Source organism: Macaca nemestrina, chromosome 11 (genome assembly GCF_043159975.1).
Source record: "Macaca nemestrina isolate mMacNem1 chromosome 11, mMacNem.hap1, whole genome shotgun sequence".
NCBI lineage: Eukaryota > Metazoa > Chordata > Mammalia > Primates > Cercopithecidae > Macaca > Macaca nemestrina.
In genome coordinates, this window is record NC_092135.1 from 86,427,868 (window position 1) to 86,452,953 (window position 25,086).

The 25,086-nt window shown below is 34.9% G+C and overlaps 1 protein-coding gene across 24 annotated transcripts in view; it reads left to right on the plus strand.

The window, feature by feature from the left end:
• LOC105468244 (GULP PTB domain containing engulfment adaptor 1) overlaps positions 1-25,086 on the plus strand; it is a 307,355-nt gene that overhangs the window by 167,798 nt on the left and 114,471 nt on the right. For all 24 annotated transcript variants that reach the window (XM_071073044.1, XM_071073048.1, XM_071073047.1 and 21 more), the window contains 2 exons: positions 18,008-18,079; positions 23,367-23,428. In XM_071073044.1, coding sequence (XP_070929145.1) covers positions 18,052-18,079; positions 23,367-23,428 — 90 coding nt within the window. In that variant the 5' untranslated portion in view covers positions 18,008-18,051. The remainder of the gene's footprint in view (positions 1-18,007; positions 18,080-23,366; positions 23,429-25,086) is intronic.

Consider the following 25,086-nt stretch of genomic DNA (forward strand, 5'->3'; position numbering starts at 1 on the left):
CACATGAAGTGTTTTAATACAGGCATGCAATGCATCATAATTACATCATGGAAAATGGGCTATCCATCATCTCCAGCATTTATCCTTAGTGTTACAAACAATCTAATTATACTCTTAGCTATTTAACAAAATAAACTTAAATTACTACTGACTGTAGACATCTTTTTGTGCTATCAAATGGTAGGTCTTATTCTTTCATTCTAATTTCTTTTTGTACCCGTTAACTCTCTCCACCTCCCTCACAGCACTCCACCCCTATCCCTACACTCTGCTTCCCATATCTGATACCTATGATTCTACTCTCTACCTCCATAGGTTAAATTGTTTTGATTTTTAGATCTCACAAATAAGATCATGGGGTGTTTGTCTTTCTGTGCCTGGCCTATATCACTGAACATAATGACTTCCATTTTCTTCCATTTGTTGCAAATGACTATATCTAATTCTTTTTACAGCTGAATAGTACTCCATTGTGTGTAACTGCCACATTTCTTTTTATCCATTCACCTGTTGATACACTTAGATTGCTTCCAATTCTTGCCTAATGTGAACAGAGCTGCAACAAACATGGAAGTGCAGTTACCACTTTGACATACTGATTTCCTTTCTTTTCAGTACATACATAGCAGTGGGATTACTGGAACATATGGTAGCTCTATTTTTAGTATTTTGAGGAACTTCCAAACTGTTCTCCACAGTGGTTGTATTAATTTACATTTCCACCAACAGCGTATGAGGGTTTCCTTTTCTCTACATTCTCACCAGCATTTTTTATTGCCTGACTTTTGGATATAAGCCATTTTAATGGAAGGAAAAGAATGTACTTTCTGAGGCTACAGAAAACACATCCTTTTCATATGCCTATATATTATTTTGTGTCTCATTTTGAGAAATAGCTAATCAAATTTTTACCCATATTTTAATCAGATTATTAGATTTTTTCTTACAGCATTGTTTGAGCTCCTTACATATTCTGGTTATTAATCCCTTGTCAAGTGGGTAGTTTGCAAATATTTTATCCCATTGATTGTTTCCTTTGCTGTGTAAATGCTTTTCAACTTAATGAGATACCATTTGTCCATTTTGCTTGGGTTGCCTGTGCTTGTGGGTTCTTACTAAAGAAATTTTTGCCCAAATCAATGTCCTGGATGTTTTCCCTAATGTATTCTTCTAGTAGTTTCATAATTTGAAGTCTTAGCCTATATTGATTTGATGTTTGTATGTGGCAAGAGATGGGGTCTAGTTTCATTCTTCTGCATATAGATACTCAGTTTTCCCAGCATCATTTATTGAAGAAACTGTCTTTTTCCCAGTGTATGTTCTTGGCACCTTTGTAGCAAATGTGTTTACTGTAGGTATGTGGATTTATTCCTGAAGTCTCTATTGTGTTTCATTGGTCTATGTGTCTGTTTTTATGACAGTACTATGCTGTTTTGTAGTACAATTTGAAGTCAGGTAATATGATTCCTCCATTTTTGTTCTTTTTGCTTAGGATAGCTTTGGCTACTGTGGGTCTTTTGTGGTTTCATATAAATTTTAGGATAGTTGTATTCTATTTATTTGAAGAATGTCATTGATATTTTGATAGTGATTGCATTGAATCTGTAGATTGCTTTAGGGTAGTATGTACATTTTAACAATATTGATTCTTCCAACCCACGAATATGGAATATCTTTGCATTTTCTGGTCTTCTCTTTAGCTTTTCTCATTGGTATTTTATAGTTTTCATTATAGGTATCTTTCACTTCTTTGGTTAAGTTAATTCCTAGGTATTTAATTTTATTTGTGGCTATTGTAAATGGGAATTCTTTTTTGATTTTTTTTTCAGATTGTTTACTGTTGGCATATAAAAATCCTGTTGACTTTTGTATGTTGATTTTTGTGTTGTACAATTTTAGTGAATTTGTTTATGAGTTCTAATAGTTTTTTTTGTTTGTTTTTTGGTGGAGTGTTTAGGTTTTTCCAAATATAAGATCCTTTCATCTGCAAACAAAGATAGTTTCACTTCTTCCTTTCCAATTTGGATGTCCTTTATTTCTTTCTCTTGTCTGATTTCTCCAGCTAGGACTTCCAGTACTGTGTAGAATAACAGTGGTGAAAGTGTGCATCCTTGTTATGTTCAGATTTCAGGGGTAAGGCTTTCAGTTTTTCTCCATTCAGTATGACAGTAGCTGTGGGTCTGTCATATATGGTTTTAATTACATTGAGGTATGTTCTTTCTATGCCCAGTTTTTGAGGATTTTTATCATGAGGGGATGTCGAATTTTCAGCATCAATTGCAATGATCGTATGGTTTTTATCCTTCAGTCTGTTTGTATGATGTGTAGCACATTGATTTATTTGCATATGTTAAACCATTATTGCATCCTAAGGGTAAATCCCACTTGGTCATGATGAATAATCTTTTAAATGTATTGTTGAATTTGGTTTGCTACCACTTTGTAGAGGATTTTTGCATCAATATTCATCAGTGATATTGACCTATAGTTTTATTTTCTATTTATCCATTTATTTATTTGTTCATTTATTTATGATGTGTTTTGTCTGGTTTTGTTATCAGGATAATCCTGACCTCATAGAATGAATTTGGAAGTATTCCCTCCACCTCTGTTTTTCGAATAGTTTAAATAGTTTGAGTAGGATTGGTATTAGCTCTTCTTTAAATGTTTGGTAGAATTCAGCAGTGAAGCCATTGGGTCCTGGGCTTCATTTTACTGGTAACCTGTTTTTTGTTGTTGTTGTTGTTGTTGTTGTTGTTGTTGTTTTTTGAGACAGAGTTTTGCTCTTGTTGCCGAGGCTGGAGTGCAATGGCATGATCTCGGCTCACTGCAACCTCCGCCTCATGAACTCAAGCAATTCTCCTGCCTAGCCTCCCGAGTAACTGAGATTATGGGCATGCGCCACCACTCCCAGCTAATTTTGTATTTTTTGTAGAGATGGGGTTTCTCCATGTTGGTCAGGCTGGACTCAAACTCCTGACTTCAGGTGATCCACCCACCTCAGCCTCCCCAAGTGCTGGGATTATAGGCTGAGCTACCGTGCCCAGCCCTGGGAACCTTTTAATTACAGCTTTAATCTTATTACTTGTTATCACTCTATTCAGGTTTTGAATTTCTTCCTGGTTCAATCTTAGTAGGTTGTATGTGTCTAGAAATTTGTCAATTTCTTCTAGACATAGTAGCTCATAGTAGCCACTAATGATTCTTTGAATTTCTGGGGTAGCAGTTGTAAAATTTTCTTTATCATCTCTGCTTTTATTTGCATTGTCTCTATTTTTTCTTAGTCTGGGTGAAGGTTTGTCAATTTTATTTAACTTTAAAAAAATAACCTTTTCTTTCATTGATTTTTTATATTGTTTTCTTCATTTTAATTTTATTTATTTCTTCTCTATTGGTTTGGGGTTTGGTTTGTTCTTGTTTTTCTAGTTCTTTAAGATGCATGATTACATTATTCATTTGAAGTTTTTCTTTTTTGTTGGAGTCACAGCTATAAACTTCCCTCTTAGTACTGCTTTTGCTGTATCCTGTGTGCTTGAGTATGTTGTATTTTCATTATCATTTGTTTCAATAAATTTTTCAACTTTCTGCTTAGTTTCCTCATTTACACATTGATCATTCAGGAGCATATTATGTAATTTTTATGTCTTTATATAGTTTCCAAATTTTCTCTTATTGATTTCTACTTTCATTCCAGTGTAGTCTGAAGAGATGCTTGATATTATTTCAATTTTTTTGAATGTTTTAAGACTTGTTTTGTGACCTAACATATGGTCTATCCTTGAGAATGTTTCGTGTGCTGCAGAACAGAATGTGTATTCTGCAGCAATTTGATGAAATGTTCTGTAAATACCTGTTAGCTCCATTTGGCCTAGACTGCAGATTAAGTTTGAATTTTCTTTGTTTATTTTCTGTCTGGAAGATATTTCCAACGCTTACAGTGGTGTGTTGAAGTCTCCAGCTATTATTGGATTGGAGTCTGTCTCTTTAGCTCTAATAATATTTGCTTCATATATCTCGGTGCTCCAGTGTTGGGTGCATATATGTTTAAAATTGTTATATCCTTTTGCTGATTTGACATCTTCATTATTATATAGTGAACTTCTTTGTCTTTTCTTACAGTTTCTTCCTGGTTTCCTTTTATTGAAGATGATTTTGTCTGGTGATACGATTTAGTTTCTTGTTTTTTTATTTTTGTATATTCATTATATATTTTTTTGTTTTGAGGTTACCATGAAGCTTGCAAATACCATCTTATAACCCATTATTTTAAGCTGATAACAACTTAACATCATTTTCATAAACAAACAAGGAAAGAAAACTTATGAAGACTTGATGCCATAACTTCATACCCCTGTTTTCTTTTAATATTTTGTTACTACTTACATCTTATTGTTCCATTTTTCTTGAAAAGTTGTTGTAGTTATTATTTTTGATTGGATCATTGTTTAGTTTTTGCACTTTAGAGTAGTTCATAAACTGATTACAGTGTTATAATAGTTTCTGTTTTTCTGTGTTCTTACTATTCCCATTGAGTTTTGTACTCTAGGCCAAATGGAGCTAACAGGTATTTACAGAACATTTCATCAAATTGCTGCAGAATACACATTCTGTTCTGCAGCACATGAAACATTCTCAAGGATAGACCGTATGTTAGGTCACAAAACAAGTCTTAAAACATTCAAAAAATTGAAATAATAAGTGATTTCTTATTGCTCATTAACATACTTTCCTTTCTGATTTAAGTATTCCCTTCAGCATTTCTTGTGGGAAAGGTCTGGTGTTGATGAAATCCCTCAGCTTTTGCTTGTCTGGTAAAGTGTTTATTTCTCCTTCAAGTTTGAAAGGTATTTTTGCCAGATATATTCTAGGAAAAAATATTTTTTTCTTTCAGCACTTTAATTATGTCATGCCATGCTATCCTGGTCTGTAAAGTTTCCACTGAAAAGTCTGCTGTCAGATGTCTTGGAACTCAATTTTCTGTTATTTGTTTCTTTTCTCTTGCTGCTTTTAGCATCCTTTCTTTATCCTTGGCCTTTGGGAGTTTGATTAAATGCCTTAAGGCAGTCTTCTTTGGATTAGATCTCCTTGGTGTTCTATAACCTTCTTTTACTTGGATATTGATATATTTCTCAAGGTTTAGGAATTATCTGTTATTACTGTTATTATATAATTACTGTTATTATCCCTTTCTAGTTTTATCTTTTTCTCTACCTCCTCTTTAAGGCTAATAACTCTTAGATTTGCCCTGTTGCACCTTTCTAGATGCTGTCCATGTGCTTCATTGTTGTTGTTTTTTTCTTTTTTCTTTTTTCTCCTCTGACTATGTACTTCCAAATAGGCTGTCTTCAAGCCCACTAATTCTTTCCTCTGCTTTATCAATTCTTCTATTAAAAGACTCTGATGCATTCTTTGATATGACATTTGCATTTTTCAGCTCCAGAATTTCTGCTTGATTCTTTTTAATTATTTCAATGTCTTTGTTGAATTTATCTGATCAAATTTTGAATTCCTTCTCTGTGTTATCTTGACTGTCTTTAAGTTTTCTTCATTCAGATATTGTGAATTCTCTGTCTGAATTCAAAGGTCACTTATCTCTGTTTCTCCAGGATTATTCCTTGATGCCTTATTTAGTTCATTTGGTGAGGTCATCTTTTCCTGGATCATCTTGATACTTGTAGATGTTCATGTGTCTGGCCATTGATGAAATAGGTATTTGTTGTAGTCTCCATAGTCTGAGCTTGTTTGTATGCATCCTTCTTGGGCAGGCTTTCCATATATTCAAAATGACTTAGGTGTTGTGATTTAAGCTTTATCTTCTTTATGGGGGACCTCAAGTTCTCTAATGCTGTGGTTCTTATAGACTCATAGAGGTACTGTATTGATGGTCTAGGTCAAGAACCCAAAGAATTCTCTGGATTACCAGGCAGAGACTCTTGTTCTCTTCCCTTACTTTCTCCCAAACAAAGTCCCTCTCTGTATTCTGAGCCACCTGGAGCAGAGGGTAGAGTGACACATCACCCCTGTAGGCACCACCCATAGCCTGCGCTGGGTCAGACCTGAAGCCAGCATAGCACTGGTTCTCACCTAAGGACTGCTGTAATCACTCCCTGGCTACTGCCTATTTTTGCTCAAAGCTCTGGGGCTCTACAATCAGCAAGTGGCAATACTAGCCAGGCCTGTATTCTTTCCTTTAGGGTGGTGAGTTGCCCCAGGACCTACATGGGTTCAGAGGTGCCACCTGGGAGCCAGAGGCTAGAGTCAAAAACCTTACAAGTCCATTTGTTGTTCTATTATACTATGGTTGAGCTGGCAACTCAAATCATGAGATGCAGTCCTCCCATTTTTGCCTCCCCTTTCCAAAGGCAGAAGAGCCTCACCATGTGGCCACTGCCACCTCAGGCCTATGGGGAATACTGCCAGACTACCGCCAATGTTCCCTAAGGCCTAAGGGCTATTTAATCAGCTTCTAGTGAATTCTGTCAAGCCTGAGACTCAACCTTCATGGCAGTAGGCTTCCTCTCTTCCCCAGAGCAGGTCCAGAAATGCCATCCAAGAGTCAAGTCCTGGAGTCAGGGACCTCAGATCCCACTTCATGCTCTACCACCCTGTGGCTGAGCTGGTACCTAAGATGCATGACAATGTCCCCTTTACTTTTTCCTCCACTTCTCAAGCAGAAGGAGTCTCACCCTGTAACCACCACGGCTGGGAATATACAGAGTCTCACCTGAAGCCAGTAAGTCTCAGAGTCTCACCCAATGTTTTTGATGTAGTACCTAGGTATTGCTTCTGGTTATTATTCTGGTTATTCTTTTGTTGGCATGTTACAAATCTTGCCATGACTGAGTTCTTCCCTTCAAAGCAGTAGGTTTCCTTCTGGTACATGGTGTTTCTAGAAATGTCATCAGGGAGCTAAGGCCTGAACAGGGGCCGTAAGACTGACTGGTGCCCTATCCTGCTGTGCCTGAGCTGGTATCCAAGAGGTAAGATAGAGTCCTCCCCACTCTTCCCTCTCTGATCCTCAAGCAGAAGGAAGGGGTCTCTTTTGGATCCACAAGCTATGCAGCCTCAGGTTAGTGGAAGGGTGATGCCAGCAGTCCCTTACCAATCCTGACTGATGTCTCAGTAGGTCATGACCTCCTCTTTCCCTCAGTCCACTGACTGGGTTCAGAGCCCTTTAGCTCATGATGGCAAGGCTTGGGGGAGCTGAAGTTCCAAACACTGGGATTGACAATTCCCCTTTTTTGGGGGCTTATTTAAATTCTCTCTCCTTAGGCTAGCTTTACCTGAATTTGGTCTGGTTTTGCTTTCTGCTATTAACAAGGGCAGCACTGAGTTCAATGCCTCAGAATTGCTAGTTCTTCCTCTTCCTTCACCCCACCCAGCCCATGCTTCTCTGGACCTCATTTAGAAGCATCTTCTCTGTCGTGTTAGCTACTCTCACCTTGCATGGCGGTTTCATGTTCACATCTTCTCCATGATACTGTGCTCTCAGAAACACCAGGCTGCCTCTCTGAGCAGGGTTGCCTCTACTGAGGGATGGAAGAGGGATGGAGTCTGAGATTCAAGACTGTTTTTCCAGTGCCTCTTTCAGCGGTATGAAGGTAAAACCAGGTAGTGTGAGTGCTCACCTTATTTTTGGTTCATATGAAGGGGTGTGTGTGTGTGTGTGTGTGTGTGTGTATGTGTGTGTGTGTGTATGTGTAGATAGTTGTTACCTTGGTGTCCTCACTGGGGGGCCAATTGGGAGAGCCTTCTATTTTGCCATTTTGATCTACCCCTCTCCACAGTCAGGCTATTTTAGTCCCTGTCTTCGGAAAGTGCGATGCAAAGGTCCCCGATTATCTCCATGTTCTGAAACTAATGGTCATTTTTCAGGCTTTCTCTTTGTAGAGCTCTCAATATCATTAAATCATTTTTTTTCTCCTAATAAAAACATACTTCATTTGGATGCCAGAAAGCACATTTTGCTGGTTTTTATTTGACCTTAGTGGCTGCTTTTTTTTTTTTTTTTTCCCCAGAGTCTCGCTCTGTTGCCCAGGCTGGAGTGCAGTGGTGCGATCTCGTCTCACTGCAAGGTCTGCCTCCTGGGTTCACGCCACTCTCCTGCCTCAGCCTCCTGAGTAGCTGGGACTACAGGCACCCACCACCATGCTCAGCTAATTTTTTTTTTTTTTTTTTTTTTTTTTTTGTATTTTTAGTAGAGACGGGGTTTCACCATGTTAGCCAGGATGGTCTCTATCTCCTGACCTCATGATCCTCCTGCCTCAGCCTCCCAAAGTGAGATTACAGGCGATGACTATTTTTTGGCTATCTCTAGCTTGCTTTTCTTATTCTGCCTTGTTCATAAATTTGGCATGCTTTTAGGCTCAATTATCGTTTATCTATTTACATATACTTCTTAACTAATCTCATCATGTGCAAGCTGGTTACTTTGTATCTCTATTCCTATCCTACCTACCAGACCATGACTCATATATCCAACTACTAACTCAGCATCTCATCTTCGATGTCTGGTAGGTATCTCAGAACTAACATATCCAAAACAGAAGTCTTGACAGGTAGGAAAACTCACCACTATACTAATAAGGAAAGGCTTCCAAACAGAAGTCTTAAATTCTGCCTTTCAAACTTTGCTTTTCCCAGGTGTCCCTTTCTTAATATATGGCACTATGATTCACTCATTTAAGAAGGGGAAAAAAAAGTAGCAGCTGTCCTTGAATTTCTTTTTGTTACCTTCAATATTCATCTATCAATTAGACTGGTCAGGTTTCCCTTAGAAATATAAATCAAGCAAGACTGCCAAGGGTCTGAGGACATGACACAGTTGAAAAAAACAAAAGTTTGTGGCAAAAGTTAAAAGAGAAGTCTCTCATTATTTTCAAGAGTTGGAGTTAGGAGGATAATAATGCTAAATCTCAGGGGTTGGAAAGATCTGAAATTAAAGTGGAACAAAGGGTAGAGAGTTCTTGTTGCTATTGAGGCATCCTTCATAATAATGCTAAATCTCAGGGGTTGGAAAGATCTGGAATTAAACTGGAACAAAGAGTAGAGAGTTCTTGTTGCTATTGAGGCAACCTTCTCTTTCTGCCTGGAAGTGTTGCATATTTTCTTTCTGCCTGTAATATTCTTAATTTTATGATAACATGCTGAAAACTTACAGTTTGAGATTTTTCATAATCTTTTTTAATTCTCTGAAATATCTCTTCATAATTTTTTCAGTTATACCCTCCTCTTTGTTTATATTTTTCTCTATGGTAATCTCAGTATCAAGATTTTGGCAGTTTTATTTCATATATCTTAGTATTTATTTGGTATATTTCTTTACTTTTTTGTAGTCACCTAGGAGAATTTCTCCACTTTATCTTTGAACTCAGTAATATATCTGTAAGCTTTACACACAGTTCTCCAATTTCGGCCATTTATCATTGCTTTAAAAAATCTCAGCTATTGTATTTCCTACTAATATTTTCCATGTGGTTCACTTAGTGATAACTTATTTTTTTCCTCATTTACAAATATCGTTCCCTTTGTTTTTAGGCATAACGATGTATGAGATACTAAATAAACATTTTAAGAGATATGAAAAATAAATAAGTCAATCAAATGAAGACTCTATCACAGATGATAAGTACAAAAGGGAAGTATCCTACATCTCATCTAAGTCATATGGGGAAGAGTTCCTTGCAATAAGCTGTTTCTGTAACACAAAGGTGTGGGATAATTTCTTTTTTGCTTTTTTTCCGGGATCACAAGTGCATTAGTCCATTCTCACATTGCTATATAAAGATACCTGAAACTGGGTAATTTATAAAGAAATGAGGTTTAACTGGCTCACGGTTCTGCAGGCTGTACAGGAGGCATAGTGGCTTCTGTTTCTGGGGAGGCTTCAGGAACTTCCAGTCATCGCGGTAGGCAAAGGGGGAGTAAGGCATCTCACATGGTGTGAGCAGGAGCAAGAGAGAGTGAATAACAGTAGTGAAAGTGTGCATCCTTGTTGTGTTCCAGATTTCAAAGGAAAGGCTTTCAGTTTTTCTTCATTTAGTATGATAGTAGCTGTGGGTCTATCATATATGGTTTTTATTATGTTGACGTATGTTTCTTGTATACTCATTTTTTATGGTTTTTATCATGAAAGATGTTGAATTTTATCAAATGCTTTTTTAGCATCTATTGAGATGATCATATGGTTTTTAATCCTTTGTCTGTTTGTATGATATAGCACACTGATTGATTTGCCTATGTTGAACCATTCTTTCATCCCGGAGATGGAATCCCACTTGGGATTCATGATGAATGATATTTTTAATGTATTGTTGAATTCAGTTCGCTAGTACTTTGTTGAGGATTTCTACATTAGTATTCATTAGTGATATTGGCTTATAGTTTTCTTTTTCTCAGATGTGCCTTTGTCTGGTTTTAGAGTCACGGTAGTACTGGTCTCATAGAATTGAGTTTGGAAGTATTCTCTCCTCCTCTATTTTTTGGAATACTTTGGTTAGTATTGGTATTAGTTCTTTAAGTGTTTGGTAGAATTGACCCGTGAAGTCATCAGGTCCCAGGGTTTTCTTTACTGTTAAACTTTATTACAGCTTTGATCTTGTCACTTGTTATTGATTTGTTTATGTTTTGAATATCTTCCTGGTTCAATCTTGATACACTTTATGTTTCTAGGAATTTGTCCATTTATTCTAGATTTTTCCATTTTATTGGCATGCAGTTGCTCATAGTCGCCACGAATGATCCTTTGAATGTCTGCTGAATGTCTGTTGTACAATCTCCTTTTGTGTCAGATTTGATTTATTTGGATATTTTCTCTTTACTAATTTTGAGTTTGGGTTGCTCTTGTTTTCCTAATTTTTAAGATGTATCGTTTGTTTGTTTATTTGAAGCTTTTCTTCATTTTTGATGGAGTCACTTATGGTTATAAACTTCCCTCTCAGTACTGCTTTGGCTGTATTCCATAGGTTTTCGTATACTGTGTTTCCACTGTCATTTGTTTCAGGAAAATTTCCAATTTCCTTCTCAACTTCTTCACAACCCACTCATCATTCTGGAGCATGTTGTTTAATTTTCATATATTTGTATAGTTTTCAGAATTCTTCTTGTTATTGATTTCTAGTTTTATTCAGTTTTGGTCAGAGAAGATGCTAGATATTATTTCAGTTTTTTGAATGTTTTAAACTGTTTTTTGACCTAACATATGGTCTGCCCTTGAGAATGATCCATGGTCTGAGGAAAATAATGTGTGTTCTGCAACCACTTAAATGTTCTGTAAATATCTGTCACTTCCATTTTGTCTAGAGTGTAGATTAAGTTTAAAGTTTCTTTGTTAATTTTCTGTCAGGAACATCTGTTTAGTGCTAAAAGTGGAATGTTGAAATCTCCAGCTATTATTATATTGGAGTCTAACTCTATATTTTTAAAATTGTTATATCCTCTTGCTGAATTGACCACTTCATTATTATATAGTGACCTTCTTTTTCTCCTTTTGTAGTTTTTGCCTTGAAATCTATTTTATCTGAAATAAATATAGCTACTCCTACTCTTTTTTGGCTTCTATTGGCATGGAATAGTGTTATACCTTTATTTTCAGTCTATGAGTGCCTTTATAGGTGAAGTGTGTTTCTTGTAGGCAACAGATCAATGACTCGTCCCCCCACTGCTCCTCCCCCTTGTTTAGCCACTCTATGTCTTTTGATTGGAGAGTTTAGTCCATTTAGATTCAATGGTATTATTGATAACTAAGGACTTACTCCTGCCATTTTATTATTTGTTATCTGGTTGTTTTGTGATCTTCTCTTCCTTTTTTCTTTCCTTCCTGTCTTCCTTTTATTGAAGGAGTTTTTGTCTGGTGATATGATTTAGTTTTTTGCTTTTCATTTTTTGTGTATCTCTTGTATGTTTTTTGGTTTGAGGTTACCACGAGACTTGCAAGTACTACTTTATAACAAATTATCTTAATCTGATAACAACTTAAGACTGTTTACATAAACCAACTAACAAGTAAAAAGAAATGAAATAAAAACTCTACATCTTAACTATGTCCCTGCTTTTTAAACTTCTTAAATTTCCATTTATGTCTTATTGTACTATGTCTGGAAAAGTTGTTGTAGTTATTATTTTTGATTGTTTCATGGGTTAGTCTTTCTACTTAAGAGTAGTTTACATACCACAGTTACAGTGTCACAATATTCTGTTTTTCTGTGTTCTTACTATTACCAGTGAGTTTTGTATCTTTGGTGATTATTTATTGCTCATTAACATTCTGTTCTTTCCAACTAAAGTACTTGCTTTAGCATCTATTCTAGGACAGGTCTGGTGTTGATGAATTAACTCAGCTATTGTTTGGGAAAATCTTTATGTCTCCTTTATGTTTAAAGGATATTTTCACTGTATATACTATTCTAGGATAAAAGAATTTTTTTCCTGTAGCAGTTTAAATATGTCATGACATTCTCTCTTGGTCTATAAGGTTTCCACTGAAAAATCTGCTGCCAGATGTATTGGAACTCCATTGTATGTTATTTGTTTCCTTTCTCTTGTTGATTTTAGCATCTTGTCTCTATCCTTGATCTTTGGGAGTTTGATTATTAATGACCTTGAGATAGTCTTCTTTGTGTTAAATCTGCTTGGTGTTGTATAACCTTCTTGTACTTGGATATTGCTGTCTTTCTCTAGGTTTGTGAAGTTTTCTGATATTACCCTTTTGAATAAACTTTACACTCCTATCTCTTTCTCTGTTTCTTCTTTAAGGCCAAGTAACACTTAGATTTGCCCTTTGGGGGCTATTTTCTAGATTCCGCAGGCATTCTCCATTCTTTTTACTTCTTTTATTCTTTTGTCTCCTCTGACCATGTATTTTTCAATAACTTGGTTTCAAGCTCATTAATTCTTTCTTCTATTTGGTCAACTTTGCTATTAAAAGACTCTAATGTGTTCTTTACTATGCCCATTGCATTTTTCAGGTCCAGAATTTCTGCTTGATTCTTTTTAATTATTGCAATTTCTTTCTTAAATTTATCTAATAGAATTCTGAATGCCTTCTCTGTGGTATCTTGAATTTATTTGAGTTTCTTCAACAAAGCTATTTTGAATTCTCTGTCTGAAAGGTGACACATCCCTGTTTTTCCAGGATTGTTTTCTCGTGCCTGATTTAGTTTATTTGGTGAGGTCATGCTTACTTGGATTGTCCTAATACGTGTAGATGATCATCTGTGTCTGGGCATTGAAGAGTTAGGTATTTATTGTAGTCTTCGCAGTCTGCACTTGTTTGTAACTGTCCTTGAAAAAGCTTTTCAGATTTTCAAAAAGACTTGGATGTTGTGATCTAAGCTGTATCTGCTTTAGGGGGGACCCCAAGCCCAGTAATGCTGTGGTTCTTAGAGACTCATAGAGATACTGCCTTGATGGTCTTGGACAAGATCTGAAAGAATTCTCCAGATCACCATGCAAAGACTTGGCCTCTTCCCTTCTTCTCTTCTTTTTCTTTCAAACAAATGGGGTCTCTCTCTCTCTCTCTCTCTCTCTGTCTCTCTGTTCTGAACCACCTGAAGTGGGGTGGAGTGACACAAGCACCCCTCAGCCCAGCCCCTGGACTGTGTTGGGTGAGACGTGAAGCCAGAACAGCACTGGTTCTTGCCCAAGACCTGCTGTAACCCCTGACTATTGCCTGTTTTCTTCCAAGACCCTGGGGCTTTACAATCAGCAGGTGGCAAAGCCAGCTAGGCCTCTGTCCTTCCATTCAGGGCACTGTGTTATCCCAGGCCCCAGGCAGGTCCAGAGTTGCCTATTGGAAGCCATGAACTACAGTCAAAAACTACAGAAGTCTTTCTGTTGTTCTGTTGTACTGTGGCTGAACTGAAAACACAAGACACAGTCCTTCTCATTCTTTCAGCCCCTTTCTGAAGGAAGGTATGCCTCACCTCATGGCAACTGTCACTACAGGCCCATGGTGAGTACTGCCAGACTACTGCTGATGTTACCCTCAGGTCCATGGGCTCTTTAGTCAGCTTGTGGTGAATCTTGCCAGTCCTGAGACTCACCCTTCGGGGCAGTGGACTCTCCTGTGGCCAAGGACAGGTCCAAAAATGCTGTGCAAGAGCCCAGTTTTGGAATCAGCAACCCCAAGAGACCAGTTGGTTCTCTGCCCCACTGTGGCTGAGCTGGTATCTAGGTGCAAGACAAAGTCCCCTTTACTTTTCCCTCCACTTTTCTCAGGCTGAAGGAATCTTACCCCATAGCCACCACAGTTGAGAATGTGCTAAGTCTCATTTGAAGCCAGCAAGCCTCAGAGTCTCACCCAAGTTTCTCAATGTACCACCTGAGTATTACTGCCACTTATTCAATGCCCAAGGGCTCTTCAGTTAGTAGGTAATGAAGGCTACTAGTACTGAGTTTTTCGTTTCAAGGCAAAGGATTATCTTCTGGTGCAAGGTGTCTAGAAATGTTGTATTGGAGCTAGAGCCTGGAACAGGTACCTGATAACTCTGACAGATGTCCTACCCTGCTGGGACTGAACTGCTATCCAAGCTGCAAAAGACAGAGTCCTTTCCACTCTTCCCTCTTCTCTCCTTGAGTGGAAAGAAGGGGTCTCTTTTGGAGCTTAATTGTCTCAGCTTGTGTCTCAGTAGGTCATGTGCCCCAGCAGTCTACTGGCTCTGGGCCCAGTTCATCACTCGGACTTAACTAAAACTTGCATTGCTTGTGACCTAGATTGCCTTTCCAGTTTATTTGGAGCCCCAGAACACTTTAGCCCACAGTGGCGAGGCTTGTGGTAACTAAAGTTTCGACAGCTGGGATCAGACATATCCCTCTGGCTAAGGCAGTTTTAAAGGCTCCCTCCATGGCCGGGGGTCAACTGAGTTTGGTGTGGTTTTGCTTTCTGCTATAACAGGATAACACTGAGCTGAATGCCTTACAATTGCTGTGGTCTCCCTTCCCCAGCACTCAGAAATGCTCCTGCTTGAGGGTAGGGGAGGAGTGATGCTGGTGATTCAAAACTGTTCCTTCTACCTTTTCAGTGCCTCTTTCAGTGATACAAAGTTAAAACCAGGCACTGTGAGTGCTCATCTGATGTTTGATTCTTGTGATGGTGCATTTGTTTGTTTGTTTGTTTGGATAGTTGTTAAATTGATGTCTTTAGTGGAACCTTCTATTCTGTCATCTTGTTCTGCCTCCCCAAAGTAACGTTTTACTACGGAAATGATTCATACATGTATTTGTAGTTACTAAAACAATATTTGTGAAAAGTTTCTCTAAAAAGAAGGATTTATGTTACACCATAAATTGAGATAAAGTCAATTTACATAGAATTGTATTTCTTAACTTACTAACATTAAAATTTTAACTATGTATTTTATTTCAATTATAAAAGTACATTAAAATATGCATTATTAATACGTATAATAAATAGTATATTGAATGCCAACGTACTGTCATGTATTGTATTATACACATTGGGGTACTGAACAAAGTAGCTAATATCTACACGTTTTCTGGTGGAGTTGTAAGATGTGTTTTACAAAAACAGTGTAGAGTGCACAGTGGATCAAATAAAATGCTAACAAGTGGTGTTTGGATAGTTAAATTATAGTTTATTTCGAAAGAATGACTTATCTGATATATATTGACATTTGTATCTATGCATTTTTTGAGCAAGCAAAAGTGCTCTTGGTGTTTTAGAGTCACAGTATTGTCATGTCATATATCCTCCATGTTTGCTCAAATGAACTTTATATAATTATGTGAAAGGTTTTTTTTGTTATTCTTGTTCTATTTATATGTCCCCAAGTTGTTTATATTTTATTTTTCTTAATTTAAAAGTCACACTATTATTTAATTTTATGAATTTTTTAATCATGTAGTATTAAACTCCTTTTTTATATTTCACAATCTTCTTTTGTTGAAAATGTCCACCTCATGGTGATGACATTTGAGTAGTGCAGAGGTATACTAAATTTGGTCTGCTGATTAATAAACTTCATAGTATTTTGTTACTTTATTTTTCCAGAGAAGACAAATTTTACATTTGCATATATTATATTCTTTTTCTACTAATTTTTTAAAATTTTTTCCTTATTTCTTCAGGATATGCTCAATAAATAACCAGGTCTGTTAAGATATAGGTGAAAAGTAACTTTTGAAATGATACCAAATATATTATATTCTCTGTTGTGTTATATTCCATTATGTGTATATATAGTCTGATGGCAAAATCCTCAAAGAAATTAAGGGTTTTGAAAAAAAAGAGAAGTACAATAATTGAAAATGCATCATTTCTTGGTCTGTTGGTATAATATGTGTGGGAGATAAACAGCCAGCCTCTTGAAAGGACTGCAGTAGAACTAGTTTGCTCAGGCAACAACTAGGTTTCAGTAAGAGTGGCAGAGAGGATAAAATCTTTAGCAAAAACGCTGAGTGCATTTTGATAATGATTTACTGTGAATGCCAGATGACACAGTGAAATGTTTCCAGATGATAGGAGAAGTGAAAGATGTGATTACAGAATGTAATGCATTAGAATTAGATTCTGAGTGATGAGAGTAACCTGAGCTGCTTGTGTTGACTGACATACTTAGGAATAAAGAATATGATAAAATTACGAAGATCTCCTAGCAGGAAGTGGTGGTCAGACTTTGAGTCTTAGAGTGGAATGGGGGAAGCTATTTCCAGAATCATGCAAAGCTTTTGGTCTCTTGTGAATTTATCTCTATCAGCTGTGATCTCTAGGCAACAGTGGGCAGAGAGTGAGGAAAGCTTTACCCTGAGTTCAGTTACTGTCTTGCCACCTGCAGATGGAAGCACACCAAATTGGGCTCTTACACTGAACACATGAGTTTCCTTTGATTTCTGTTGAAGCAGGTCTCTAGGTTATCAAGGAAGAACATTATTAAACAGTTTTATTTACTGTGGTTGAATTCTAAAAAATGAAAAAAATGCCAATTTTTGAAAAATTGCAAAATATTTTAATTCTAAAAAAATTTGTGTTACCCTGTAATATACCTGTAACACTAGTCCTCATAGAAGATAAAGTAGAAGTGAAAGGCTATCTTAATGTTAATTCATGAATACTTTGTTGCTAGAGCAGCAGAGTTACTTCTGAGTGTTGTATCTGTAAGATTAACTATTTTATGGACCCCAAATATAGATTACAATGCAGTGCCAATAAATATTTAATTGTAACTTTCTTCTCAGACCTTAATGTGAATTGTCTCTGAGTCTCTGAGGGAATTACTCCAGAAAACTTTTTGTTATTGTTGTTTTGTACACGAAGTCATTAAATATATAAAATTGAAAGATCTCAATTGAACAACAGTGCATAAAGTCCTTTACCTAAGCTGCCGAATTCGATGTGTAACCCTCATAGTGAATACACTACACAACAGGTATTAAGAGGACCTCTTTGATGGATAAATAACGCATATAAAAAGAGCACTAAATTTGGATCCCATGCTGTATCTAACAAAAAGAGAGTAGCTAATATTTTCTGAGCTCAGTATGTGCCAGATACTGTGCCAGGTACTTTCGTATCTTTCCTAATGTGTAAAACAATCTTAATTGGTAGGTAATTTTATCCTATGGTTTTAACCACTGCTCCTAGTGTATCACCTGTCTTTGTGACTTTGTAATAGACATGAAACTTCTCTGGGCCTCAGTTAAATAAAAAATCAAGTGTTTATATACACACCTCTTATCAACAAGCTGAGGAAAAAGTATCGATTTTTCTTCTCCTAAAGTTTGCAAATAAATATAGTTTATGATGGATGTATAATAGAAAAAAGACAAAATTGAAGAACTTTGGAGGAATTTCTGTTCCTATCTGCTTTTGCCACTCACATTATTAAGTACTTGTGTTTTTTCTTACCCAATGTCCTTTGAAGCATTATAGAATACTATTTGTAAATATTTTTAAAAATTTAAAAAGGCTTTGTAATTAGAACCACATTAGCAAAAGAGAGGTCAGTCAACAGTCCTTCATTTATGTTTTAATATTTTGTCACTTTTACAGGATATAAGGCGTGGAACTGAACATTTATTTGGCTGATCCTCATCATGAACCGTGCTTTTAGCAGGAAGAAAGGTAAGTGTGGTCATTTTTTAAAACTTGGGAGTCAAGCCAATGTTGCTATGAACGTAAGCACAGATGTTAAGAAATCAGTTTTTCTTGTTTTTCAACCACCTGGCCAAGAAATGAAGTTAGATTAGAGCAACACAAATCTGCAAATGTTGCTAATTAGCTTTCTCCAGTTATCACCCTAGTGAAAGATCAAAGTTGTTTATTACACTGAGTTCACAATACATATGTGATAATATGTCGCCTGGCAATTTGAAGCTTGTTGTGAAATTGCAAAGAATAAAATTATCTGAAACTCCGTTCTAACTTTAGCTTATGTAGCTATATAATACTAAGTTTCCTGGGCTTACATAAGATTAAGGTAACATAAATTCATTCATAATTATGTGTGTGAGTGTGCATAGGCTTCATGTATCATTGAATAATATGTGAGGATTGGTAGTAGATAGATTTAAAACAATGAGGCCAAAATAAGTTTGTTATTAATTTTTAGGTAGGAATTTAAATAACTACGAATGCAGTATATTATAATGATCACTATAGGACTGAAAGAAACAGCTAGTTAGATGTTGTTTCTTAATGGGCAGAAAAACATGGCATTTGACAAACTATTTTATGATGCACTTACAAATATAGAAAAATAAGTATAACTTTGTTGATGTCAGTGAAGTTTAAATAATGTATCCTTTTCATTCTCAAAGGAGTTCTCTAGTGGAGGGCATCAGGCTCTCTCCTCTTTTACATTATTAATGAATTGGGAAATAATTCTTAAATAATGATAATCAAATTCGTAGATGATTGAAAGAATACTTAAATAATGATAATCAAATTCATAGATAGAAGGTAATGATACATGAATGCTATAGCAGGATTACAGATGTGTGAAGAAAAAAATGACAAGTTAGGCCTTATTCCACCCTATAAACTTACTAAGATACTGCAAATTGTCAAACAAGGGCCCAGAAAATCTAATACTTTTATCATGATTCAAATATTGCTGTTATTTGGAAGATGCACCTTAAATGCTGTGTGAGTAAAAATGGCTGAAGAATAAAGTCAACAGTGTGATTATCAAAGGCTCTGTGTCATTTTCTAATGTATGGATAATGAATAGTCCAGAACCATGACTAGTGTTCTGTTCAATATCAGGCATTCAGGCACTGTGTGTTCTCCCTTTAAAAGGTTACAGTGTTAACTGACACATAGTAACATGCCCAGATGAGAAAGACTGAGATGACTTCAGGACTTTCAGCCATGCAACAGGAAGCATGACTGAGAACCATTCATGTGTTAATGAGAGCTGTCTTTCAATATTTGAAGGACTGCCATTTAGCCATGGGGTTGAGTTTAGTAAAGGACAAATAGGTGTAAATGATAATGTCACTGATTTAATATAGGGAAAAAGAATTCCAAGAAAGTCATGTAAAAGTTTAATTAAATTACTCAAATTGCTAGCTTTTTTTTCGTCTCTAAAGTGAGAGGTGTTCAAACATTTGGATGTGGCAGAGAAGATTAATGTATTCAGTGAGAATTTAGATAACGTAAACTTTAAGGCACTTTTCAACCCTGGGAAGCTAGAAATTTATTATTTTACTTATTTTTTCTGAATAAGGGGAAAGCAAAATGACATTGATTATAGTCTGTAGCTGCTTCTGATTTGTAAATATTTTAAAAATTTTAAATGTTTTTAAATGTAAAAAAAGTACCAAAAGTAAAATATTGTGTCTTTCATTCCTTTTACTAGTAACAAAATCTATAAATAATTCTATGATATATTGAAATTTTTGTTTTGTTTTATATAGAGACAGGATCTTGCTATGTTGCCAGGGCTGGTCTCAAACTCCTAGCATCAAGTGATCCTCCTGCCTTGGCCTCCCAAAGTGTTGGGATTATAGGCGTGAGCCACTGTGCCCAACCTGAAGTATTTTTAATAAAGCAATAGAAATTTTACATCACAACTTAACACTTTAATCACTCTAAGTTATTTTTAATAAACACTTCTAGGCCTTTCTTTATATATATGCTAACAATCCTCCTTTCCTATTGCTTTAAAGTTGAAACTCCACATTTCTAATTTACTGTTTATTTGAAGGGGGTTTAGAATGGTTTTTCATTGAGAAATCTCAAGAGTTGGATAGTAATGTGAGTAACCAGTAATTGTATATTTGTCTCATTTGAACACAGTGGGAGTACAACTATGGGAATAGTGGAGTGATTCGGAGAATCAAGAAGCAGAAGCACTTGTTATTTCCCGATTTGCTTCATTCACTTTCAATTTCTTTTGGCTTCTCTTATTTTTCAGGTCTAATGATTTAGTATCAGGAATTCATTCATTAATATTTTGCCCCAACCTGAAGTTAGAACTTGAAACTGAAAATTTTACCTTAAGTTTACCAATCAGTTCTGACTTTATCATTGGGTGAAGTTGTTAAAGAAAAAAATTTTAGAGCCTCTGCTCCTGGTTTCCATCAATAGCATTATTTCATTAAATTTTAATTTGAGATAAAAAACTTAAATTTTGTGAGAGTATTTGTATATCTGGATAAGCTGGAGCTATAAGCTATAATTCTATTTATTACATCAAATATAAATCATTAAGTAAAAAAGCATAAAAATAACATGTGAATAAATGATTAAATAATTCAACTAATTACATTTTTTAAACTTAGTTGACATACTGTCGAGTAGATCTCATAGTGCACAGCACTTAAAATTTAATATTTAAATGTTACTTTCTTTTTTAACAAACATTTTATTCAAATGTATCTATTCATCAACCAGCATTTAGTTTTAAATTTAAAGTACTCAAAAGTAGATGTTTCACCATTGTAAGCTCTGATGATACAAAAATAATGAATTTACTCTATATTTCTTGATGAGTTATTCATCTAAATGCATTTTGAAAACCTAAATTTATTGACCCAGCAATCAAAGTACATTGATATTTGTCAAATATGTTGAAATGTTGGCATTTTCCTTCATGTAAGTGTTCAATATTGAGTTAGTGACTTTACTTTAATTCAAAGAAGGGGAACTCTTTTTAGAATCTCTATATTCCCATTTCTGCACATTTTCATATATCTAATACCTTCTGTGAACATATATAGTGACCAGGACCATCATATCTATTTCCTACTCAAGATTTAGTCATATCTATAAGTTAATATAAAGAGTCTTATTTTGTCATGTTTTTGCCAAAATATAAATGAGGATGACAGTAAGAATGCATTTTGGAAATCCTTCAGGTTTTATAAATTGTACTGCTCATACTTGAGGTTATGTAATAAACAAGCACTAAATTATCAGCACTCGATATATGGATGCAGATTTTGTCATTGTAGGAACTGCAGCTTATCCATCGAAATTTAATATTGTGATTATTTTAGTCTGTCAGCAGAGGCAGCTTGGTATACTCTTTTTAGGTCACTGCAATATGAGTCTATAACAGAGTCAATTTCATCAGTTTTCAAGTAATAGTGGTTTATGGAGAAAGAAATTATTAATAACTCTCTACCTCAGGATTAGTATGACCCATCATGGTGAGAGTTTAGTTAGACTTCGCATGTTCCTCAGATGTCTTGTATGTTTTGGAAAGGAGACATGAAAAGAATTAAGTGAAGGAGTTAAAAGGAGAAATTGGACATCTTTTTAGTTTTCCTAAAGGTGTTTTTTGTTTTTTTGTTTTGTGTTTTATTGCCTTGGAAGAAGTATTGTGATTTACTTCTTTTAATGTATAAAAGCAAGATTATATTCCAAATCTAAGTGCAAATTATTCTTGAATTAATCATATTACTATCCATTAGCAATCACAAAAAGTATAGCTAAGATGAAAATCCATATAGAAAATACAAATTTCACACATTAAATGTCAATGTCAATTTTTTTTTAAAACTTAGAATATATTGCTGTTCAAAATACTTCACCCAAGTACGACTATCATATATTCCCTCTAGTAGTCACAAATAGCCCCAATTCTCTTGGCCCTTCATCTTTTGTATTGGAAATACTTGAGAATATTGCATTGTACCCCATAAACAAGTTTAATATAAATATACTGCATTATTATTCAAATAGTATAAAATAGTTTACATTCCAAAAATATGTGCCATTTTCTCTATGTCTTCACATTCACCCAGTTTAAGAAGAACCTATTAAGGGTATCAAGTTAGTTTCTGTTAACAGCATTTAAAAAATCTAAATTTAATGTTGAAAATACTTTGTTAGTAATACAGTATTTCCTTCCAGTTTGTACTTATATGTTTCATGGTAAAATAAATCTTTGATTTTGTTCTATTTATAGTACTGATCCTAAATGTTTAAACTCCCATGAAAAATAAGATACATACAAAACTACATGAATGGAGACAAAATATTGAAGATTGAGAAGTCGTACTCCAAATAAATGCAGATTCAAAAAAAAGCCAATTTGTTTCATGTAAATGTTAACATTTTTTTTCTCCCCCTTATGCATTCATCAAAATATTGGGGAAAATATGTGGGCTATATTAGTAAATTTCAAAAATTAAATTAAAAATATTAGTAATACAAATATAAATAACAAGATATAAATAATATATAATACAATTAGTTTTAATATATTCTATCCTTTTGAGTTACTTTTATTTCTAACATTTTTAACACTTATCTAAGAAACATTTTGATTTATTGCATTTGAGACTATTTCTATCCAAAACTCCTGAGAGAAGACCTTCAATCATTGTTTCTTCAAATTTAGAATAAGGATTTATCATAATATTATCTTGATTTCCAAATGAACATAGTAAGTTGGTTTATTTCAGTTTCATACAAATGCAGTTGTTAGTATAATATGATAATTTCCCTTTAGAATAGCTAAATCTTGATGCTACAATATAATATTCACAAAGAGGTAAAGAGCAGATTATATTTTATTGTTCTAGGAATTAAGAAAAATAACCTATAATTCATGAGTATATAAAGTGAAAGAAGAAAGATACTTGTTTTAAATCACAAATGAATGTAATTACTCATAGCCCTCTGATATTGTTTTTATATGTTCTTTTAAAATTTGGTATCATTTGTATTATTTGAAAACTTTAAAAGGAAAAGCTAGGGACTTTTATACCAAAGAAAGAATCCTATAATCACTCCTTAACTGCATTGTTCTTCTATCTGAGTGGTTATTCTTTCTCAATTTAGCAAAGAATCTCAGAATTAGAAATACTCTACCCAGATCAGATGTCCTACAAATGGTAATGCATGAATATGACACCATGGAAACCTAAAATTTAACTCTGTGTATTTTTTATTGCAGACAAAACATGGATGCATACACCTGAAGCTTTATCTAAACATTTCATTCCCTATAATGCAAAGGTAAAAATAGTTCATATATTACTTAATTTTATTTTGTTATAGTATTATTTCTGATTCATGGCTAATCTTAGATTGCTTATGTATTGACATTTCCTGGTTAGTGATTCCTGAAAAAAGGTTACATAAATAAAATAATTGTGGCATGGGAAGTTATTTTTCTCTGTAGAATAGTTTCTCTTTTTAAAAGTATATTCTTTAAAATTACTATTTAAGTCAAACGTGTTTTCTTCAAGTGATGGTTATTGTTAAAAATATTTGCAATATCGTGGCCTGTAGAAACTCAAACCACTAACAAATTAGCTTTCTTTAAAAATATTTTAATGTTACAATACACGACCTAAATATAAAAACCTGCAAATGAGAGAAATGAGCTGCAATTTTCATAAATGTAATTATCATTCAAGAAAAAAGAACAAAGTTTAAATTTTTATTTTATTGAGATGAAGACGTGCTCTGTAAGCCAGGCTGGAGTGCACTGGGGAGATCTTGGCTCACTGCAACCTCCATCTCCTGGGTTCAAGTGATTCTCCCACTTCAGCCTCTGGAGTAGCTGGAATTATAGGCACGTGCTACCATGCCCAGCTAATTTTTGTATTTTTAATAGAAATGGGATTTCACCGTGTTGGCCAGGCTGGTCTCAAACTCCTGACCTCAAGTGGTCCACCTGCCTCAGCCTCCCAAAGTGCTGGGATTACAGGCATAAGCCACTCTACCCACCCTAAATTATTTTTATAAAGCACACAAAAAGGTGCCTTTTAAAAATTATTTTGTTCAAGTTGCTGCATTTTAATAGAGAACTGGAAACATTAATCTATACTCTGTGTCTAAAGATTTCATTTGTTGTTGAAAAAAATGAGTGAATTCAGTTTACAACAGGGACTTTAAAGAAAGATGCTATTTTGTAGTTAATGATCATCAAACTTGTAATAATTTTCAGAGAAATTTGAGTCAAAATTTGGAAGAGACAGATACGAGTTAAAGAGGGGATTGGAAATATTAGAGTCAAATTTAAAAGCAACTGAACTTGGAGATGGAATAGGGGAAAACAAAACTATATAAGAGAACTTAAACGTTTATGGATTAGTAAAGTATACACTGGGATACAGTGAGATTAGGCATAGCAATTATTTCAGGAAAAATTAAAGAATGTTTATTGAGGAGAAAATTAACAGTATGTGGTAGGAAACATCTAGGGTTCTTATCTTAGTCTGAATCAGAAGGAAGAAACATTTAAGAGCCTAGCTAGAAGAAGTTCTTCCAGAGCTGTTGCTCAGCAGTGAATTTGGAGAGTGCACCATCTCTTGTCTTTTTCTTGCTGACTTACCAGCAAAGAAATCGGAAATATTTTCTGTATAAACATATTATACTTGAAATCACTACAGTGCTTATGAATTTTTCTATAAACTTAACATAAAAGTTGATTGTCCTAATTTAGCATGAAAAGTTTAGTTAACTGAATGAGAAAAATTTGTTTGTTATCCATCATTTCACAGATATTGTTCATATTAGCTATTGATACACTATATGAAATCTACACTGAAAAAAATTTTAATCTGGAAAGCTACTGTGATTTTTAAAGTGCATGCTCAGTTTTTGATATTATCAATCATAGTGGAATTATATGTACCAGTTTAAACCATCACTATTATTTTTATGTG